Source organism: Bemisia tabaci, chromosome 3 (genome assembly GCF_918797505.1).
Source record: "Bemisia tabaci chromosome 3, PGI_BMITA_v3".
NCBI lineage: Eukaryota > Metazoa > Arthropoda > Insecta > Hemiptera > Aleyrodidae > Bemisia > Bemisia tabaci.
Window position 1 is genome coordinate 28,125,697 of NC_092795.1, and position 21,375 is coordinate 28,147,071.

Below are 21,375 nucleotides of genomic sequence, written 5' to 3' on the forward strand. Positions count from 1 at the left end.
TTTAAGAGCAATGGAAACAATCAAAGTCCTTTTCAAAAATAAATTATTCTTAACTCAATTACCCAAGGCCAAAAACATGTAGATTTTTACAGTTGAAAAAATCTTCTTAAAAAGGATAATTCCGGCGCTATGATTCAATTGTGTTTATACAGCAGAGAAATGCAACTGACTTCATAACAAGTTACATGCCGAACAGCTGTTCTAACAAACAGCAACTGACACCGAAACTACGTTCATGGTTGAGTAGTGGATCTGATTGAAATTGAAAACCTGAGCAGCGCAAATTTGCATTGAGGATAAGAGACAAAATGTTGATAAACTTGTGAAATTCATGTGAACTCCCATCGAATCATTACAAAAATAAATTGATCTCTTCCGCCGATGTAAAAGAGAAACTTTTTCTTTTCCCTAAAAAAAAATTATAAAAAAACCAAAAAACAGAAATATAAAGGTTTATACACTTGGCAGATTTTTTTTTTTTTTTTTTTTTCTATGCTTCCACAAGTGAGAAAAGGATATTTTTTTACATCAAAGAATCAGAAATAATGAAGCCAAGTAGCGAAACTTGTCACTACAGATGAGAAAAAGCTGGAGCCGCAAACAGGATATGCAAAATCATGCTCCTTCGCTAAGCAGGAGTGGTTTTTTTTTTTTTTTTTTGGGGGGGGGGGGTGGTTAAACATGTTTAACACACAAAAAATTGGAGAAACAGTGTAAGCATCACAATGAATAAAAAGCTTTTCAGCTGCAGAAAGCACAATATGTCCCGACATACTCAACTTGAACTGGACTTCTTGTTACAGTCTCTCCAAACGGTTGAAATACTAAGAAACAAATGGGAGCGAGCCTCTGATGACCTTAAAACGCACCTAGTCTCTACTGAACATTTTTACAGAATCGATTGAAATCACAGGTTGCTCAAAGAAAGAAAGAAAGAAAAAAAAAATTATTTCAATACGTTTGGGAGGAAATCAAGAGTTGAAAGTTAGTTAGAATCAAAGAGACTGGTGCATTACAAAATTGTAGAAATTAGACTGACTACACCCACAAAAAAAGGCTTTTCTTCACAAATTGGCGAAGTTATCAGCAAAGAGACAGTTGCTACCCAAACTTTTAGAATTTTATGAAAAATAAATAAAATTGTAAAATCTTAGAAACATTGCAACACACTTCATTCTGATTACTTAACCAAAACTAAAATATTTTCTCTCGGTTTGAAAATTTGAATCTTCGTCTAATTTTTGAGAGAGTAATGTTTTTAATGTGGAAATAATAGTGCTTCGTAACATGCTAGATTACTTTAGGGAAAAGTTAATGATTTTAAGGGCTTCAATGACCATTTACCTTAATATTTTACTTTACTACATAAAATACAAGGTATTTAAAATGTTAACAATTACAATTGCTGAAGAACAATTTGATTTCTGAATTTTGAGACAAATTCAGAGTTTTAGGAAAGTTTGCATTGGAAATACTGAAAAATCACAACTTTTTGTCAAAATATGAAAAGCTTTGAACATCCTCATTTGATGATCTGCCTGAGCCTTTGACAAAATGCCTGATTTGACTATTAAACTTTGATAAATACATATCCTAGGGCAAACTTTACATTGCGGTATTGCCAACTTTACATTGGCCTAGAATTCAACCAAAAATTCTAGCAGGACTTTCCTCAATACGAGGTTTTATATTAACCACACTTTAATAAAATCTTCTAGCTCCCAAAAAAATGGCAACTCTTGAAGAAGCTCTTGCTTTCCACTTTGTCTGGACCATCCTCTGTGTACTTTTACTTTCAATGCAAGCTGACAAAGTTTCTACATTTAGTAAAGGTAAAGATAGGTCAGAAAATTGAAAGAGATTGCAGGTGGAGAATAAGACGGTGAATGAGTAGTATCGAGGCAAATTTATTAATTAGGGCTGGCGCTGACTGAATACTTGCGAGTTCAAAAGCCAAAGCTTTGCGTGAATGTGGTAGCATGCAGGAAGCTAGTGGCTGCGTTAAAAAAAGCACACAGGCAATGTATTTGAGGCTTAAAAGATATTGATAGAGCACCAGAAGAGGTAAAAATTATATTACCGCAAGACATGTTTTCCCATCAAAATTTCATCCAAAAAATGTAAAATGTGTAGAGAATTTCCAGATACAACTTGTAAATGAATAAATTGGAGTTTATGTTTCACATTTGACTCAGTAAATTCCAACTTCAGACTCCCGAAAGAATCCAAGTAAGTCAGTGACATAATATTTCTGCAGAGTATCAGACAGATGTGCTTCTTGTAAATTTTCATGAAAAAACCAAAAAGTCCATTAAACAAGTCTCTTGATTAACATGTGACCAACCAGACGCAGAAAATCGGTATGGAGTACCCAGACCATGTCTTTGGCTGGACTTCAGCAGATTAACTAATCGCAATTATTTTCGACATTCTGTTTCTTGCCGTTTGTTCAGGCTTGACAGTAGTCTCCCTGAGACGATTGATCTTTCTAATTGTTCAATTTCTTGTTTTAAGGTCTTAGTAACAACGAACATTAGTTCATTTTAAATCTCTAGTTTTATTTTGCTCTTTTACTTCTTCATTTTTACCCTGACCTACTCTTGTTATTATTGTAGTGTCTACTTTGACTTTATTGTAAATGAGTTTACCAAGTGTGGTGTACATAAAAAATAATACAAGTAAAGCTCAGATTACTGTGGTGCAAGACTTGATTCAAAAGGCCTGAAGTTTTTTTAGTATGTGGGAAGTTCAAACTTTTGAAAGGAAAATACAAACTTCTCATTTATCAATTGAGTTTGAACCTTTTTAGAGGATGTCCAACCTGTTCTACATGAAAGTTTGATGAGAAAAAATGTATTGTGGTGCTTAATTTCTCACTCTGTCTAATGGTCCATAACGTTATAAAAACTTATGGAAACCTTCTTCCGAACATATTTTCACCTGAGATTTTCAAAAACGCAGTAAATATTCAGTTTTCTACAATGTTGTCTCCATTGAAAAAAATAGAATGTTCATTTCTGAAAACAGGAATCAATTGGTTTTTCCTCAGATTCATAAAACACACAGTCCAACGTAATTTAAAGTTCACAAAATAATATTGTAAATCGGTTAAAATTAAGGGAAAACCTGTTAAAAGTTATGAGACTACTTTCTTTTGACAGAGAAATAGAGTGCTGATTGCAAAAATAACTAATCGAATCGAAGACTTGGGAATCAATGGCCTACATTGTATTCCCGAACAAAAAGCAAATTTTTCGCTAAAGTGCTGCTACATGATTTGGGTCCTTGCACTGTACAAATTGAATTTTCAACATAAGTTGCTCCAAAATGTTTCTTTCAAACTAATCTGAAGGAATAAAAAACACCTCTGAATAAAAACATGCCACATTCATCCAAACAGTTTTCATTCATTTTTTAGATATTTTTGCCAAATCAACACTTTTTGGCAATTAGAATTCCGAGCATAACCCTAAATATGCCACAATAATTTCTGTCTGATACACATACTGTTCCTTGAGATTTGAATTGCCGATTAGATGCTCATTTCTTCCTGAAGGTAGGATTAAAAAACAAGCTTTTTTGAGAGCTCAGTCAAAATATAGACCCATTTTACCTTCCAATAATTTTCATATTCTCGGAGGGAAAAAAACAAATTACACTGTGGAAAATGAATGTTGGATTTTTCCCCATATATAGAGAGGAGGGTTTTTAGAAAAAATAATTAGAGAACATTTTCATGTGCACACACATAGATCGTCACATCATGGGCTATTGCATGACCCAGGAGTTGGCTTGAAAGTAGATGTCCAGTGTAGCAAGAAACACACTTCTGAGGTTAAAATAACTCAGAACAGCCTTTTTGACTGAGAAGAAGAGGTTTAAAGCTGTATTCATACAAGGTACATTTCTCATTAGCCTAATACTTTTGACACCATCTAAAGCGGCAACTCATGGTTTCAACCACCTAGATCTCATGCTAACTGCCACATATACAAGTCGGAGATACTTTTAGAGATTTTTTTGAAAGCAGTATCTGTAATAGAAAAATTTGCTTACACTTGGCTCGCATTTTTACACGGAGGACTTAGAGTGGAGAAGGTTAGGTTTATTATTCATAGAGGGCTTCCTTTTCAGAATCGAATTTCACCCCCAAATGCAGGAAATAAATCAATACAAAGTAAGAGAAAACGGAGTCTGAAAGTGCCACGTAGATATTATCAGCAGCAGTAATGCACAAGAACAACTGTGAAAATGGTTTTTAAAGGATGGTTGGTTTTTAAAGTGATTGACAGAAAAGGTCAGTATCCTATTGTATACAAGATTAAAATAACTTATCAAATTTGTGGCTGGCACAAGAAATAGTCACAACAATGAAAAGTCATCCAGTCAATATTTCAAAATTTGAAAAATAATTAGCGGAATTCAGAAAGAGCATAGAGCAATAAAAAAAGTGAATGTAAACGGTAATAAATTGAATTTTTTTTTAAAAAAATGGGGGTTAAATGTTTCAACAAGTTGGAAGATTTTCGTCGCAGTTACAATTTACTTTACCAGGACAAAAGACTTGACTCCTTCAAAAATATTCAAAAAATTGTTCAAATTAAAAGAATCAAGCCCTTCTTTAAAACTCGTATTTTAAGACAAATAAGTAGGGCCCAAATTTGATATCTTTTACAACAAATTATTATTGGAAACAAAAGAAAAAACATGCAGTTAATTTCAAATAGACTCAGTTAGAAAACAAACTTCATATCACAGAAAAAAATAAGAAAAAAAATAATATTTTGAGGATGTGTCACTCTTTAGAAGGGTCAACTCATCAAGACACAACCATGAATTGCCAAGGAGAAAATTGTGGCAAGAGCTGGTCAAATTTTCAGCATTTCATTTTTGAAACTGAAGATCGTGCTTCCATTAATTTTTAGAAACTTCTACATAGTTTTATTTTTTTTATTGTCGTTTTCAGACTGATATCCTTAATTTAAGCAATAACACCATCAATGCACACTTCAAACTTTACCTACATCGGAGGGAGTATCGGAGAAAAAAATATAGGTCCTAGTAGAGGACAATTATGAGTTTCGGTTTTTCCCCAAGGAAAAAATTTGAAGGTGTATCCTTCATTGCCAAAAAGGACCAATTTAAACGAACTAACTGACAAAAACATTTTTAAAAAAAGACTGCCTGTTTTTTGTGAAGCACTTTAACTTTTAATTCAGACAAACTAATTGTCGAGATAAGGGGGATGGGGGGGGGGGGGGGGTTAGAAAATATACTTCTGATTTCAAACAAAAGAAAAAAATTAAGCAGGCTCCTGACTTTGAAAAAGAGAACTGGAATTGTGATCTTGACCAAGATCTGTAACCTTGAAATACCTGATCATACATTCGAATCAATTTTGAATGACAAAATTTGAATTTAACTGCCATACTTTTGACTTTGGCAAAGAGATAAATGGAACCGATACCTAGTTATTTTAACCTGACAATAAAATACATTTGGATCTACTTCAACATGAGCAAGACTTCATGTTTTCAAAAGAAATGATACGAAACAAACTTGAGAGTTTTTTTGTAGAGGACTGGCTTTGGACTTGGCAACATTAACTTCTATGAAAACAGTGCCAAGGACCTTTTAACAGTGTTTTGATGAACTTAGTCAGAAAATCAATCTTACCGCAAAAATAAATACACCAAAGAAAGATTATAATTTCGCTCTGCAGGTTAAGAAAAAAAAATCACCATCTAACAAAATAATTATGAAAAATACTAGTGATCCTATATTTAGCTGAGGAACTAATACTGATATTCAGTTTGAGGAACTAATAACTTTGTTCATTACACAAAAGACTTAAAAACCTAACATAACGTGATGCCCATCTTATGTAGCAGGAGCTAGGATGCTTGGAACACTTATACGACCATCAGCAGGTGCTGAAGCTTGCGCCGAAAACTAGCAAGTCTTAGAAGCTTTACCCATAGTTACAAATTACAGAGTTCATACAAACTTAAGAAATTGCCATAGAGGCTTTGAGACATTTACGACTTCTATTGAAAAGCAGTCAGAGCTCAATGGCTGAAGCGCACACTCCCAATGACCGACGTAGCTTGTAGCCAAATTATATTAAATTAAATAAAATGAGCTGCAGTTAAATTAGTGACAAAATCGACACAGAACACTGCGCGGGTAATTAATCAAATCATGCAGAGGAGAAGTAAGCTTCAATAAAACCTGAGCCAAAACATGTAGACGTCTTGAAATGATCTGACTCCATTGAATCGGCTTCTCATAAACGGACTCAACTCACTGCTCTCGTTCGAAATTGCTTCTGACATTTTTATTAATTACGTGTGACTCAATCGACAAATGAGTCTAAAAATTTAGTGATTCACACAATATAGAGAAAGGAGAAAATTAAAGAAAATCCTTTTTTTGTGCGATAAGTTGAAAAAAACAGCTTTAATGCTTTTCTGCAAAGAAACAAATTCCATTTTCTTTCTTAATTTTTCAGATAAGGTGAAGACGAATTAATACTCTCACTAAAACGCACAGGATTATTTGTAAGTATTTGAACCAACAAGTATACAATGCTGTCTATTTTTTATCATCAAAAGAAATGATTAGCTCTTGCCATAAGGTCCATGAACGTTTTTACCAGAAGTGATCCATTGATTTGGAAAAAAAAAGCGGGATCATTAAAATAGAAAATTATTTAATCGGAAAGACTGCTTTAAGTCTTTTGGATGAGATGATTTTCCGTTTTGACAATCTTCCTTTTGCTTCCTGACCTCACAGATCAATTTTTGTAAAATCGTTTATCACGCATGAGGTTATAGTTAATCATTTCGAATTTCTCATAGACGGCAATATTGGCCAAGTTTATGATATGATAGATATAATGCATCAAATTCTGCTTCGATTCCAGTTAAATCCCTTCAAGTTGCAATCTCCTGACTTGATAAAACAAGATCATGGGTGCACAGGCATAAAGCTCATAAAAAGTCAGATGCTATTCCAATTTCAGACTTAAATGTACATTAAACCGATCTGAGGAGTCCAAGTAATTTTAGTGAGAGCATTAATCTTGAGGACCCGTTTACAATTCTAAAAGGTAGACTGGTTCAATTGAAGCTTACACTGAAAACACCGCAGGTACAGTAAGTAAAATTACACACTCAGATATTTTTACAGAATGAATGAGCATCAGCAATGATGGAGGATATAGATAAATGGAAGTAAAAGATAGAGAAAGATAGAGACAGAGAAGAAAGAAAGAAAGAAAGAAAGAAAAAAAGTAAGTGAGAGAGTAAAGAGAGAGCAATTGAGGGATTTAATGAGGCATGGGATGTAATAGAATTTCAAATTTGTAAAAATGCTGAGATCCTCAGCTCGCACCAAAGAATTTCAAGGTCAGAAACATTGAAAAAACTGAAAAAGATGAAGCTTCACTCGGAATTAGCACAGCCAGATTTACTACTTTCTGATAAATTCGTAAAACTAAAATTAGACATCCATGTTAACTCTGTTTGTTTTAGCTACGCGCTACTAATGATTGCATTTTGTTCAGAGAAGAAAAAAATAGTCATTGGATGTATCAGTTTAATTAAATTTTAAAACTATTGATAAGCCTTTTGAAAGGGCTTAAAATTCGAAGAGTGAAGCTGATTTATTAGTATAAGATTTTTTTTTTATTCCACTGATAATCTAAAAAAAGGTCGTTGAACAGAGCATTTTGAGTGCTCTGAACTAACTATAAAATTGAAAAGAAAGCCACACTGTACAGTGGGGCCCCTAGACAAGGTATGAATTAAAGCTCTTCACAACATGTTTTCTCATCAAAATTTCGAGAGAAATTCATATCTGAAGAAAAATTTCTTAACAAGACATAAGTGTTTACGATTGACATTTGTTAAATAGAAAAAATACAAATGATGTGATTTGCATAATCTAGATTCCATTTGATATGTGTGAAAAATGCTTGTTAATATTTTGTTCAGGAATTGATTTCCAAACTCTCAGTTGTGAGAATAGTTTTTTACAGATGATTGTGAAGAAAAAACTTGTCATGTTTTTATTCTAATGCAGATTTTATCTAGAGGCCCATTCTAGACACTATTTTTTTTATTTTAGATCACTCTAAAAGAAAAATGGGTCGATTAAGGTTGGTACTCATTGTCATTCTTTGAACAGCTTCTTTCTTTGAAAAGTCTTTCGCAATTTACAATGTGATTAGGGGGAGTTGGAGCCTCAAGATTGTTAAGTGCGAGCTGAAGAGACATTGAATGCAAAGGATGTCCTAAAAGAAACAGACATCTTCAGAGTTTGATACAGCATTACAAAAATTTGAGTATTAGATGATTTTAAAGTTAGAATGACTGGTGGTATTTATGCAAGGAATTAGGAAATAAGTTCCAGCTATTTTCAATAAAGTTTGTTCAGTTATGGATGAATAAGATTAACGGCACTTGGAATTTTGAGACCTTATGTATTCAGAATGTATTCTCCTTTTACTACTGGTCTAAATGTGCACTAATGTTAAATATTTTGCGATTAGACACACTTTTTTAAATGAGAGACCCACCTTAAAATTGTGGGTGTGGGTTTTCAAAGATCTTCATTCCAAACCTTTAAAAAAGTACAGATCTTTGATTGATGCTCAAAAGTTTCTTCTTGGTCAAAATTAATACAAAAGCATGAAACAAGGAGGTAATACAAAGTTTTGAAAGTCAAAAGACTCAAATGTCAATTTCTGGGAACTGAACTAATATCAGCTTCAAATTGTCTCTCTGGCAAATTCTGAAGCCTTTAATAATCGGGCATTTGCAGGAAATGCAAACAAACACAGGGGTTAAAAATCATATTTTTACTGAGCACTACGGAAAGAAATTTATTGAGAAGATGGTGAAAAAGAACTTTTAGGACATCCCTAAAGCATATTAGTTATGATAAGAAACCTGGAAACACTGAATGAGTATTAGAATAGCTGTAATAAAAATTGTTAGTACAAATTCAAATATGCAGGAAACAAAAGGAGACAAATCAATGGAGAACAAAAATAATTCAGACAACAGCATGTCAGTCTTCTTTGACAGACTATTTACGAATCATTAAGACCACAAAAGATGAGGTCGGGTTAAAATTATGACAATAAGATCCTGAAGTAATTTCACACAACATGAAACTGAAGATCGAAGAGAGAAATCTTGTACGATTAAGAGAAAGAAAGCAATTTTTGCTGCCACTACATAGGTTGAAAAACCTCTAATTCATTGTGCAGAGGAGGACATAATCTCTCTCAGGGTCTCTCATTAAAAAAAAGTGTTGTAAGTTTTGGGAAAAACTATTTGAGCACAAATGGAGTTAATTGGATTCATTAAAAAAAGAAAATTTATTCCATGTCTTTACTTTTTCACCCATACAAGAAGCGTTTATTCTCCTAATAAATTAGAAAAGGTTGGCATGTTAAACAAGCCATATTTTGGAGTACTGAGAGGGAGATAAAAAACATCCTTTAAGTCAAAGACAGCTGATGAATAAAGATTAGAGATTGTGAGCTCATAGTCTAAAAAAAATTCTATTTCATTGAGGGTGAGGGCATGATTTTATCAGAAAATGCCATAACTCTAGGATAAGTTTTTGGTTACAGATGCAATGCATATGGGATAACATGCTTGTTGAGATTTAAATCAGGGTCTCGGACCTTTGGATTATCCTAAAGATAGAATTTAGGATAATCCCACCACGCATCATTAGAAAAAAATAGCTGCTCTTTAAACCTTCAATTAGCTTTATTCCTCTTCCATTACTGAAGACTATCCGGACTCTTCAACTTTCTTTCAATAGTTCAAGAATTATAATCTACACAAAGTTCCGCTTTTTAGCTTAGTCCTCAGCAACTTTCGTTCTTGAACAATGGGTTAGCAAATGATGAGAATAATTAAATTGCTGAATTTGATAGAAAACTTTGATAAAGAGTCTAAGTAAATTATATGTTCTGATCCACAGTTAAGTAGGTATTTTGGTATAAATTTCTCTTTACATTTTAGAGCTACTTTTAACTTACAAAAAATAATGAAGCTGCTCTTTGCTTCTGCATCAATTTCTCTTCAATTGAAGGACGACAATGTTTTTCGAATGAAAAAAAAACTTCCATATTGCAGCCCGTGATCTTCACGGAGCATAATCTTGAAAGCAGTACTTTACGAATTTTTCGGTTCCCTATCAGAATCAGCAACTAAACAATGCTGCACAGTGCGCTTTAAGGTGAAATAACACGGCACAGAAAAATGACTGGACTGCTAAGGTACACTCTTCTATGGGTACAGACAAAAGGAGTTCGTGCTCATGAGAAATGGGCCACTGAGTGAAAGGATGCAGTCATACTATCTTCGGCGTTAAGTTGGAATACGCTTCCTTACTCCATATTATGATAAGCAGGATATGTTTTCATTTAATGATATGAACTACAGATGCTTGTAAGTAATTTTCAGTTAAAAGAATAACGTGCTTATTGTTTTCCTTAATTAAATAAAGGGATAAACAGGACGTGTTTGGTCATATTAGGAAGATGTTGATTTCAGTAACAGTTGTCAAAATGATATCACAGTCATACAATATAACTTTGTTGAATCTGCACAATTTGGACATCTCCTATAATTTTACACACTCATACCTGTGGTAGATGTACCATACGGAATTGCTCCAAGTAATACACAACATGAACACTGAGAAAAAGTCGTATGCTTGTGTGGTCATTTTTTCTGCGCCGCATTAGATAATTTGATTCATCCCCTACTGCACTGTGCAATGCCTCACATCTACCTCCATGCCACATGAAACTAACCCATTTGAACTTAAAGCTCTCTATGAACATGGAAGAAAACTCATTTTTGGTCAAGATAAGTTAGCAAAAAACTACTGAAGGTGAGAGAATGAGAAAGATGACTTACCAAGCCGACTAGGAGAAAAAATACTAAAAAAGTTCGACCGAGGATAGTTTGGCAGTAGACATCACCATAACCGACTGTTGACATGGTGACAATTAGAAAATAAACACAAGTCCAATACGAGAGTTGTTGAGGATTGTTGAATTCAAATGGATCACCTGAGTTTTCGAGCTAAAAAAGAAAAGAAATAGTCTAGTACTACAGCAATTGGATATTATGATCCTGAAATTTATGGAAATTAGAATGACTTGACAAAATATATTCTTTAAATCATTTACTCAAGGTCTTAAAACCTAAAGGAAAACTGTAGAAATCTTAATTGAAATCAGATAGTGACACTCAAAACTCAAATTTTAATCAACAGTGCTTCAGAATGTTGAAAACACTGAGTTCATGATTTTCTTTTCTTCAGAGGAGAACGCTTCTATGCTGTGGAAAATAGCATGAAATGCAAAAAAAGCAACACGTGAAGATTTTTAAAACAATACTTAAGCACTGATTTTACAGAAGAGCAAACATTTTGCATTTTTTTCTTCTTTTTTTGCCAACTTTTCTATTTTAATTTTATCATCAAAGAGTAATTATGCGCCAAAAAGTATTAACAGAACTATTTTTGTGTGTCATTTCGAGAATTTTCAGAGGAAAAGGCAAGCTTGTTTGTATAATATACTTTTTTAATCCCCCTCCATTGTCTCTTATTCTCACCTTATTAAGTTTTGAACCTTCACATTTGTCGAACAATAAGTCAGTTCGGTCATTTTTTTTCATTGTAGACTCCTTTTACATAAACCTAAATTTTTTGCAATTTTAAATCTTTTCTCCCCACTGCCATCATAAAAAAAAAATTTGGAAAACAACTGTAAGCTTAGTTCACTTAATCGTTTGAATGGTGCGATAAATTAAATGACTCTGACCAATACATTTATTCTGTGTCTCTTGTATGCAAAAAACCAATTGGTCCAGACTCAGGTACTTAAAGATATCTTTGATCGAAAAAGATAGAAAGATAATAGCGTATTATAAAATTGATAGACTTACAAGATGAATAATACCCGCAGCAGTTAACCAGACTGAGATGAAAATGGAAACAAGTTGAGCAAGTCTGATGCTGCTCGAAGTTTTTAGAATATTAAGGTACTGTAGAATATCTGGAACCGTCATCAGCCTTAGAGCTCGAAGAAACCTTAAACCTACAGATAAAAAATTACAAAGTTAAATTCATGATACAGCATCAGAGTACATCTATTACAAAACCTAATATTAATATACTCATGAATTTATAATGAAAAAATTATTTTAATTTCTTTTAAATTAAAAAAAAATCCACATGAAATAAAGTTATTACTTTACTTCACTTTCATTTGCTGATAGTTGCTTGCGCATTACATAGGATGAGCCAAGCAAAATGCAACTTAGAGCAACCTTAAATTTCAAAGAGTCCATAGGGAGTGTAGGGGGTCCAGTGTCCAAAGGGGGTTCACTGACCCTTGATGTTTTTGTTCATTAGGAAAAATAGACTGATGATAAAACTTACAGGAATTCACGACCGATTGAGGATATTTGATTAATACATACAAGTCTGAAGTATTTATAGATGATAAATTGTATGTCCTTCTTAAAATAAGAAACATTATAGCAAACAAAACCTAGAAAAATTGTTGAAAATTATCCTTAAAAATTTTAGAGGGGTTGAAAAATTTAAAAAAAAAATCTTACCTATCCACGTTCGATCCAGATAAATGGAAACAAACGATGGTGGAATTGTAAAATAATCAACAAAGGAATACATTTCCAACATGAACCACAATTTATCACTAGCAGCTATAAACTGAAAAAAGAAAACAAAAAGTATAGCTAAGCATCGTTTTTGCCGCATAATATCAATTTTGATTATAAAAAAAGAATGAAATACAGGAATAAATAATGATGAAGGAACGGCTCTCTTTTCACAGTAACTGCATAAAATCTGTGGTAGCTAAAACAAGGCAATCTTGCTTCTCATGCTACTTTCATTTAAACGCACACAGCATGGGCATACCTCAAGGAGGGTTAAAAAAGACTAATGAGTGGCATTTAATCCCTTAGCCTTTTTCCTGCCTGCCCAAAAAATACTAAGTAAATGAGAAGAAAGATTGCTTCAATCCCCCGATGTAAACATAGAATTTAAAACACACTAAAAACCTCTGATTAGCCCAAATGCTTGTTCGACTGGTAAAATAGCAAGAGAAGCTACTATTCATTCATCGATATTTGTCAGATTTCGGCCATAAAAAGGAAGGTGGTGCAAGAGTCATCATAAATTGGCTCTCACTCATTGATTTTTTCAGGAAATTCTATCAATGAATTAAAAATCAATTATGAATTAAATACTCTTATGAAATAATTATTAATTGAGTGATCAACCCTCATTTTCACAAACACTTCAGGCACGCATCTACTTTTCATTTAAATTTAGATTAATTTTTTTTTTTTTGGTAAGAACCTGACAAACGGAGCTGCACATTCTCTGACGCGTAACCTGGTCAAAAATGATTTAATGGGTGGCTAAAATGTCCTGTAATAAATTGAAAAAATCTTTTAGAGCAGCATAATTGCACTATTAACAAAATGTAAAACTAAAAGCAGCTGTGAAACAGGAATGGTATGAAAAGAAGACTGGCACTTTTTCAAAAAACGCCAAACATCAATTTTCGACTTCCATACGGAGTCAAGATTTTTCTGGTTTTCCTCAATATAGATTTAATTTCCATAGATTAAATTCTCAATTTTGCTCAATTGTTCAGCAATTGAAAGGAAAGTCAAGGTAAAAAATCAACGGTGAGCATTCATGAACAACCCAAAGAACTTACTCTTATGAAATAATACACCATAAAAAAAATGTTGAAGACTAGATCTATTTGTTGAGTCACATTGTTGCTCCAGGTTTGGCAACGCTCGACTTCCTCACTGCAACAAAGAAGAAATTTGAACATTTAACGCATGGTGTGGGTAAAACATGTATGTTACATTTTCCACATGAAACTAGAGACATCTCTGACGATGCTGTCTCAAATTTTATCCTCAGATTTACTGAAACACTTTCCCAGGGGCAACCGAGGATTGGTATTCTCTAATTTATTGATTAACATCTGTAAGGACTCAGCAAAAGATCATTACTATAAACATTAGACGTAATGCATCAACTCTATGATATTAGATAAAACGGGACTCTATTTCATACAGCTCCAGGTAGAGTACCTTTAGCTCCAGGAAGTTCATCACATGATGTACATGAACAGATTCTGAGTACATACCGAGAAAAGTGGCTAAATTATTTCAGACGAGAGATAGGAATCATTTAAGGACATCTCACCAATTTTAAAATTCTTTATTTTCAACCTGGGTCTTGGAGGAAATTCAGTAAATCGACAAGTATTATCATCCAGAAACGGATCATGCGGTAAACCTTCATGAAATGTTCAAACATATTTAATGGTGGAAACAATTAAAATTACAAATGTCACTACAGTATCAAGAGAAAGAGGAAAATAATGGAATAAAAAATAATGTAAATCCTTAATCTAAAAAGAAAAAGTACTTGAACCACATTTTTGTTTGTTTACATCAACAACAACATCAACACGGACACGTGATGGGCCGTGGGATGTGGTGACGTCATAATATAATGGTGGACCTCATTTTTTAGATAACTCAAAATAATTACAAACATCGAGGCTGAATTTATCATCAGATGCTCTCTATAAGTTAGAATATAGAAATTAGTCAAAGGGACGAATGCTTCAATCCACATTGAGAATTGAGAATATAATGACCAAAATGACAAATTTTTTGTTATTGAAGTTTGGCACCATTGCTAAAACTTCCCGCGCAGCCCGCACTATCCCACGCGAGGTAAATTTGATTTTAAGCGCAATTTTTTAAATTAGCGGACTTTGTCTAAACAGCCGTCTATTCCAAAAGGCTGTTGAAATCTTTCATTGATACTGGCCGACCATTTTAGACCGATTCTAGGTCTAATCTTAACATTCGTGAGTGTTTTCTACGCGAAGAAATACACAAATTTTATGCAGCGAAAAATAATTACGTTAGAAATATTTTCTTATTTACAGGTTCCTTCCCTTCTCATAAGGTACCTCTCAGGCCCTCCTGCACCCTCCTCCTTCTCGGGTTACTTTTATGATGTATTAAAACACAGAGCCAACACAGCCTTGAAGAGTTTCAGAGCCAAAGAGAAGAGTAGAAAAGAATAATTGAGGTATACATTCGTGAATAGTATTTTCCCTATACATTCATTATTGCGCTCTCTTCTCGATCTAATTCATCCCGTCAAAGCGTTAAAAAAATGCTTTCTGCAAGTTGTAAAAGCCGTCAAAATTAATGATAGAGAGCGATTTTATGTAGAAAGGAACTGAATAAAGCATTACTTGAACAAATTCATCGATTTAGTACCTAACTTTAAAGACTCAGAAAGTTGTAGAACTTTAACGGATCTTCCGTTAAGATATTGACGAATCGAAAATAATAAATATTAAAATTATCTCCTTTCTCCAAGTTTAGTAGATTTAAAGGGGTTAAGAATAAAATACGAAATAATTTAGCGATAAACTTACCTAGAGGCATCGATGAAATAAATTATGAGAGATGCTATGCTTAGTATAAAAACTAAAACAACCTGGAACAGAAAAAAGTACAAAGGTATAAGGTCCAGAATGAATAAGTCAAGGCAAAATACAATTTTCTTCCTTTCGGAAATTTTCCGGAAAACTTATGAGATATTAGACTTATGAAAATTAAGTGGACGATACTTATTAGCCAATATAGGTTTTTGCATTAGCTATTGGTTCTTTTCTTTGCAAAGAAAAAGGAGGTGAATGAAATATGTATAAGCTTCCTAATAACTATTCGCGCTCTGAAGTCGACGTGTTGCCTATGCGCTGAAATTGAAGGCGAGATTCAAGTCTCTACCAACAGAATTACATTAATATTTTAATGGTCCAGTCAAAGCATGCGGCGGCATAACTCCGTCTTTAAATAGCTTGCAGCAAGCTGCTTGATATTTGTGCTCCTCGGTACATTCGATAATTATCTTTACTCCTTGTTACTCGTTACTCTTAATTTCATCTCTCCTCTTTCCTCAACTTTTTCCCTCTTTTCATTTTAGCGCCTATCGTTTTGATGGCGCCTGGTGCAGCCATTCATCTTGCGCCACCCTTAATCCGGCCCTACGCAGGGTTGCCACTTTGTGTGGAGACTCAAAGGTGGGAACCACGATGCCCCCCCCCCCCCCCCTAACGTATTCGTACCGATGCATGGAGAGTTTGACTAGATGTAGAGGATAATGAAGGGGATCGCTCGCAGAGTCAAATAATAGTAAAAAAATGAAAAGCCGTTTAAACCCGTTTCTATGAACTGTGTCACATGAGAGACCCAACTAAGGGTTGCTGGATAAAAAACTGAATGTCGTGCAACATTATTTTGTGAAGTTTCCACAGAATTTTCTTCGCACAGAGCAGAAAAATCGCAGAAATTTTGAAGTCGGAACGCTGAGTAGTTTTTCTTTTAAAAAATAAAGTTTGACAGTAAGTCTGCAACGTTGCAAAGCGAGATACGTGGTTTGGCAGTTTCACAGTCGATATACTACCGCAGTGAATGATGTCATAAATAAAGTTTTTCAAGGCGCAATATCATGCACTGGAAACAAAACACATTGGATCTAGAGTCCAGACTCTTAAAAACATCGACAAGAAAAAATACTCTTGATTCAATCAGATTTAAGCTTAAATCAAGAACCCAGCCTCTTAATTTGAGCGGATTTCCTTTTGATTTAAGCTTAAATCTGATTGAATCAAGAGTCCATTTTCTTGTCAATGTTTTCAAGAGTCTGGACTCTAGATCAAATGTGTTTTTTCCCCAGTGTGGTTAATATTTAACGTAAAAAGTTGCTGTTTAGCCCTGCATAGACGATCAAATTCCGAACCAATTCCGATCAAAGTAGACATGCTGATGACTGGCGGTCACCATCTACCATCAAATTTTGACGGGCCGCACTTTTTTGTTCAAAGTGAGATTAGAACGGAGTGCCACCATTCATCATTTCCTGCCACAGGAAACATTTCTGCCAAGTTTCCATTTTAAAATGAAGCAAATTAATGAGTTTAAGACTGATGACTCCCGACACTTTGATGCTACTTTGATCGGAACTGGTTCGAGAATTTGATCGTCTATTGAGGCCTTTTGAACAGATCTTATTATCTTTAGCTAATCGTCAAGAAACAAGCATCAAAACAGGATTCTGTGACCAGCGCAACTGACCCATTAATGAAATGACCAATGGTTAAAATCATAATATATTGCGGAAAATCTAGACCCGTGACATCAGTCACGGGCTTTTCGTCAGTTTAAACCTATGGAAAAGGATAGAGTGTCTGGGTTCTGGGCGTTCGCAACGAACGACTTGATAATCAATCCTTTAACATAGCTTCAAACGGGGAAATATCGAGAATCGATTATTCACGCCTCGCCACTGAAGCCTATGAAAAACGGGCCATTGAACAAAAGAGCCATCCTGCCAGTTAACTTTAAAGGGGCGCGGCGGGGTAACGAACTTTAAGTGGGACAGAGGGGACCAAGTCGGGAACACGGGAGGGGTAAAAGTTTCCGAGAAGCCACGACCAAATGCCCCCGAGTCAAAACTTTTGCATCGAAAACACGGGCAGGATGAAGTTGCCAGACAACTTCAACAAATAAGCGATTTCTCCGTTCGAAGCGAGCTTTTTGAGGGCTTTCCTGTACTGCCGCGCCACCGTTAGTGGACAGAGAATCGATGGTCAATTCTGTTGACGGTCTGTCTAGTTAAAAAGTGGGATCTTTTATACGTTTCATTTACGCTTACATTACGAATATAGGGATGTGACTTAAGGTGATTCGATGGACGCTATATTTTGTGTCAGAACGACATGCGATGTATCCCATCAATTAGTTCCATTTTCTCAGCTACTTGTCATTTTTTCGAATTTTGAGATCGCAAGTCTGTTGTCAGTAGACTGAAGAATTCACTTACCAATTTTGACAAACAAATTCGACTTAATAAAGACGTGGTTTTTTTAGAGGAAGAATATAGCATTCGATACTGATATCGAAACTGCACTCAAATGCTATATTTTCCCTCTAAAAAAACCAAGCCTTCATTAAGTTAAATTTGTTGGTCAAAATTGGTAAGCGAATTCTTTAGTCTCCTGACAACAGAATTGCGATCTCAAAATTCGAGAAAATGACGAGTAGCTTTTAAATGGAACCAATCGATGCGATACATCGCATGCCGTTTTGACACAAAATATGGTGTCCATCGAATCGCCTTACTGATTTTCACGTTCACCTGACAACTGGACGTATTTATGCTAAAAGGAACTGTGTACTCAGGGTTCGCGTGTAACATAATTCCTTTTAGCATAAATACGTCCAACTGACCTCTTGATTTAAATGCCAGCAGGGAATATTCGTCAAAACACGAAGAAAACAACTATAGACCTTTTGAGGAAAGTTTCATCCATTCTTGGAGTAAGTAATAATGTGTCAAGAACAAACGGAAAATATAAAAGAGCAGCCCCTCTGGCTCTTGTCCTATCCTATGAAATAAATTCTCTCTCAAGAGACTGTCACTCCCTCGCTCTCTTTCTAAAAAAACCTTTGTACGATGACATTTTCTGACGACAAATCAGGCGGTTATTTCATCAAAATCAGTCTAACTGCGGTACACGCTGCGCCTAGTTGCGAAAAAATGAGACGAGTTCGGAGATTTTTAAACTTTGTAATGGTGATGCGCATTTTTCGACTAAAGCCAACGATTTACTTGAATTGTTAAATGTTGTTTTTGTTTAATCTAGAAACTTTCAAATTGTAAAGAAACATTATCTAAACAAGTGGGAGGAGGAAAACAACTTTTCTCACGATTTGAAAGTTAGAGACGTCTCAACGTTCGTTTATGACGGCGCAGAGATACAACTATTCGTGCTTGATGGATGTCCGTGTTGCATCTGCAAAATTGAAGGCGCGATGACGCAAGGCGTGAACTCGTAATGCGCCGCTCTATGCTGCCAATGAGATGTCGCTCAGATTCGGGGCAAAAGTTTAAAAAAAAAGCCCAAAAAAGTTTCTACTAAATGAGGCTGTGTTGGCTTTCATTTTTTTTTTTTTTTTTTTTTTTTTTTTAAATCCGATGTCTAATTATTTTTTGAGGATGTATTTGTAGACCTACATCTAAAAGTGCGATGGTGCAGTAGTAAAGTTGGGAGTACAAGTACAAAAGAGAATTTGCAGGTGTCTGAAAATTGATGAATTTCGTATTTAAGTGGAAACTACTGGGTGAACTGAACACGAGGATACCCTTGGTTCATGATTTGAACAATTAGTGGAGAAGATATGACGAAATGATCTAATCTGCTAAGATACGTGTATTTAAATGGGATATGCCACCAGATGACGTCACTAGGCGGAGCATTTTCTCACTTTTAAATCTATTTTTATACTACTTCCCATATTAGAAAAAAAATCATAAAAAAAATTCTGTGAAATTAGCTCTTTTAGCACTTTCAGATGAATCAATAAAAAATTTGCATGCGAATTCTCTCTTTATCAGTGAAAATTTTGCACCGTCAAAATAATGCGGTTACTTTCATCTAGGAAACTACGAGAGACCGAAGGAAGTACGTCTGGTCCACCGGGCGTTTGCGTTTTTGGACGGGTTTTTCAGCTACGCTTCCGCGAGCGTTCGGAGCGGCTCAGAGTGGATAGGCGGGCCCGACGACGGGGAGGTCGGTAGAGGTAGAGACAGGTGGGCGGCAAAATCGATGGTGGTTGGGGCGCGCGCCGCGGTGGTGTCAGCAACCCCGCTGCAGACCGACGAACGCTAACGATCGCCAAGATTTCGGCAGTTTGTCGAACCTTATGATGGGCCCCGACAACGGCAATTATAGAGGTCGCACGCCTATCAAACCGAAACCGCTGATAGTCAGAGAGCCAGACGACTTTGAGTGACAAACTCGGGATACATGTTTTGACCCCCTAAATCGATAGCCTTGCATGCACTGAAACGGAAAATTTTTGTCTGCCGCCCTCTAGCCTGTGCCATCACCCTCATCTAGGCCCTCAAAGTGGTCCAAAAAACACCATCTGGTGACAAACTCCTGACGCTCGGCAGACAAGTCTATTATTAAAGATCATACCCAGGGTGACTAGAAAAACTTTGTCTGCCGCCTTCTAGCCTGTGCCATCACCCTCATCTAGGCCCTCAAAGTGGTCCAAAAAACACCATCTGGTGACAAACTCCTGACGCTCGGCAGACAAGTCTATTATTAAAGATCATACCCAGGGTGACTAGAAAAACTTTGTCTGCCGCCTTCTAGCCTGTGCCATCACCCTCATCTAGGCCCTCAAAGTGGTCCAAAAAACACCATCTGGTGACAAACTCCTGACGCCTAGTGCGGTTGCAGATGTGCTCCTGTGAGCAGCTTGTGTAATAAAGTTTGAATGATACATCATTCTCTTCGTTTTTTCGTGTAGAATCCGATTTTCGATGTTGTCAAGTCCAAAAATGATGCTGGTGCCCCCGATTCAAGATGGCGCCCAAAATGGCCGCCCCGGGGGTCAAAATTCCAAAATTTGAGAATATTGTCGAGTTTGGTATCCATTTATATGTAATTTTGGTCGTAGAATTCATATCTGGTGTCAAAAAATAATTTCAACCCCTTAGGGTCCGTCAAATCCAAGATGGCGGCCAAAATTTCAACTTTAATGATAATTACCCAAGATGCACCTTTCACTGTCGAATGACGTGTCTTCATTTATGTTAATTAGGTCAGAAAACCTACAAGGGAGGTCTACAATGCCACTGCACCCTATGGAGGGCCAGGGTTCACCCCCTCCTACCCCCAATATGGCCGCCGCGGAGGGCATAAATAGTGACATTCTCTCAGAACGTCATAGTAGGTGTCCATTCTTATGTAATTTGAGGCGTAAATTCCAAATTTCAAGTCATAAATCGCAAATGTGAGACTTGCAATGGCTTATACCCTATATGGGGCCAGGGGAACCCCCTCAACCCCCTCTTCTTTCTAATATGGCTGCCATGGGGGGCATAAATAGTGAAATTCTCTCAGGACGTCATGTGAGGTGTCGATTCATAACATTGGGACCATATACGTTTTCAGATCCCAGAAATCGTCCAGAATTAAGAAAACACATAACTTCCAAGGGAAATTATGAACTTGATTTATCGACTTTTTTCACCCTGAAATGGCCGCTATTCCAATATTCGCTCACATAGGAACAGTGAAATTCTCTCAAAGCGGCATAGTAGGTGTCGATTTGCTTTTAATCTGAGGCGTGGATTTCGAATCACAAGTCAAAACATGTAAATATCCCATAGTGACGA

At 35.5% G+C, this 21,375-nt stretch overlaps 1 protein-coding gene across 1 annotated transcript in view; it reads right to left on the reverse strand.

Annotated features, from left to right (window-relative positions):
• slo (calcium-activated potassium channel slo) overlaps positions 1 to 21,375 on the reverse strand; it is a 163,182-nt gene that overhangs the window by 85,097 nt on the left and 56,710 nt on the right. The window contains exons 2-6 of the mRNA XM_019042390.2: positions 15,557 to 15,618; positions 13,796 to 13,892; positions 12,663 to 12,774; positions 11,985 to 12,136; positions 10,950 to 11,117 (exon numbers count right to left, since the gene is read on the reverse strand). Coding sequence (XP_018897935.1) covers positions 10,950 to 11,117; positions 11,985 to 12,136; positions 12,663 to 12,774; positions 13,796 to 13,892; positions 15,557 to 15,618 — 591 coding nt within the window. The remainder of the gene's footprint in view (positions 1 to 10,949; positions 11,118 to 11,984; positions 12,137 to 12,662; positions 12,775 to 13,795; positions 13,893 to 15,556; positions 15,619 to 21,375) is intronic.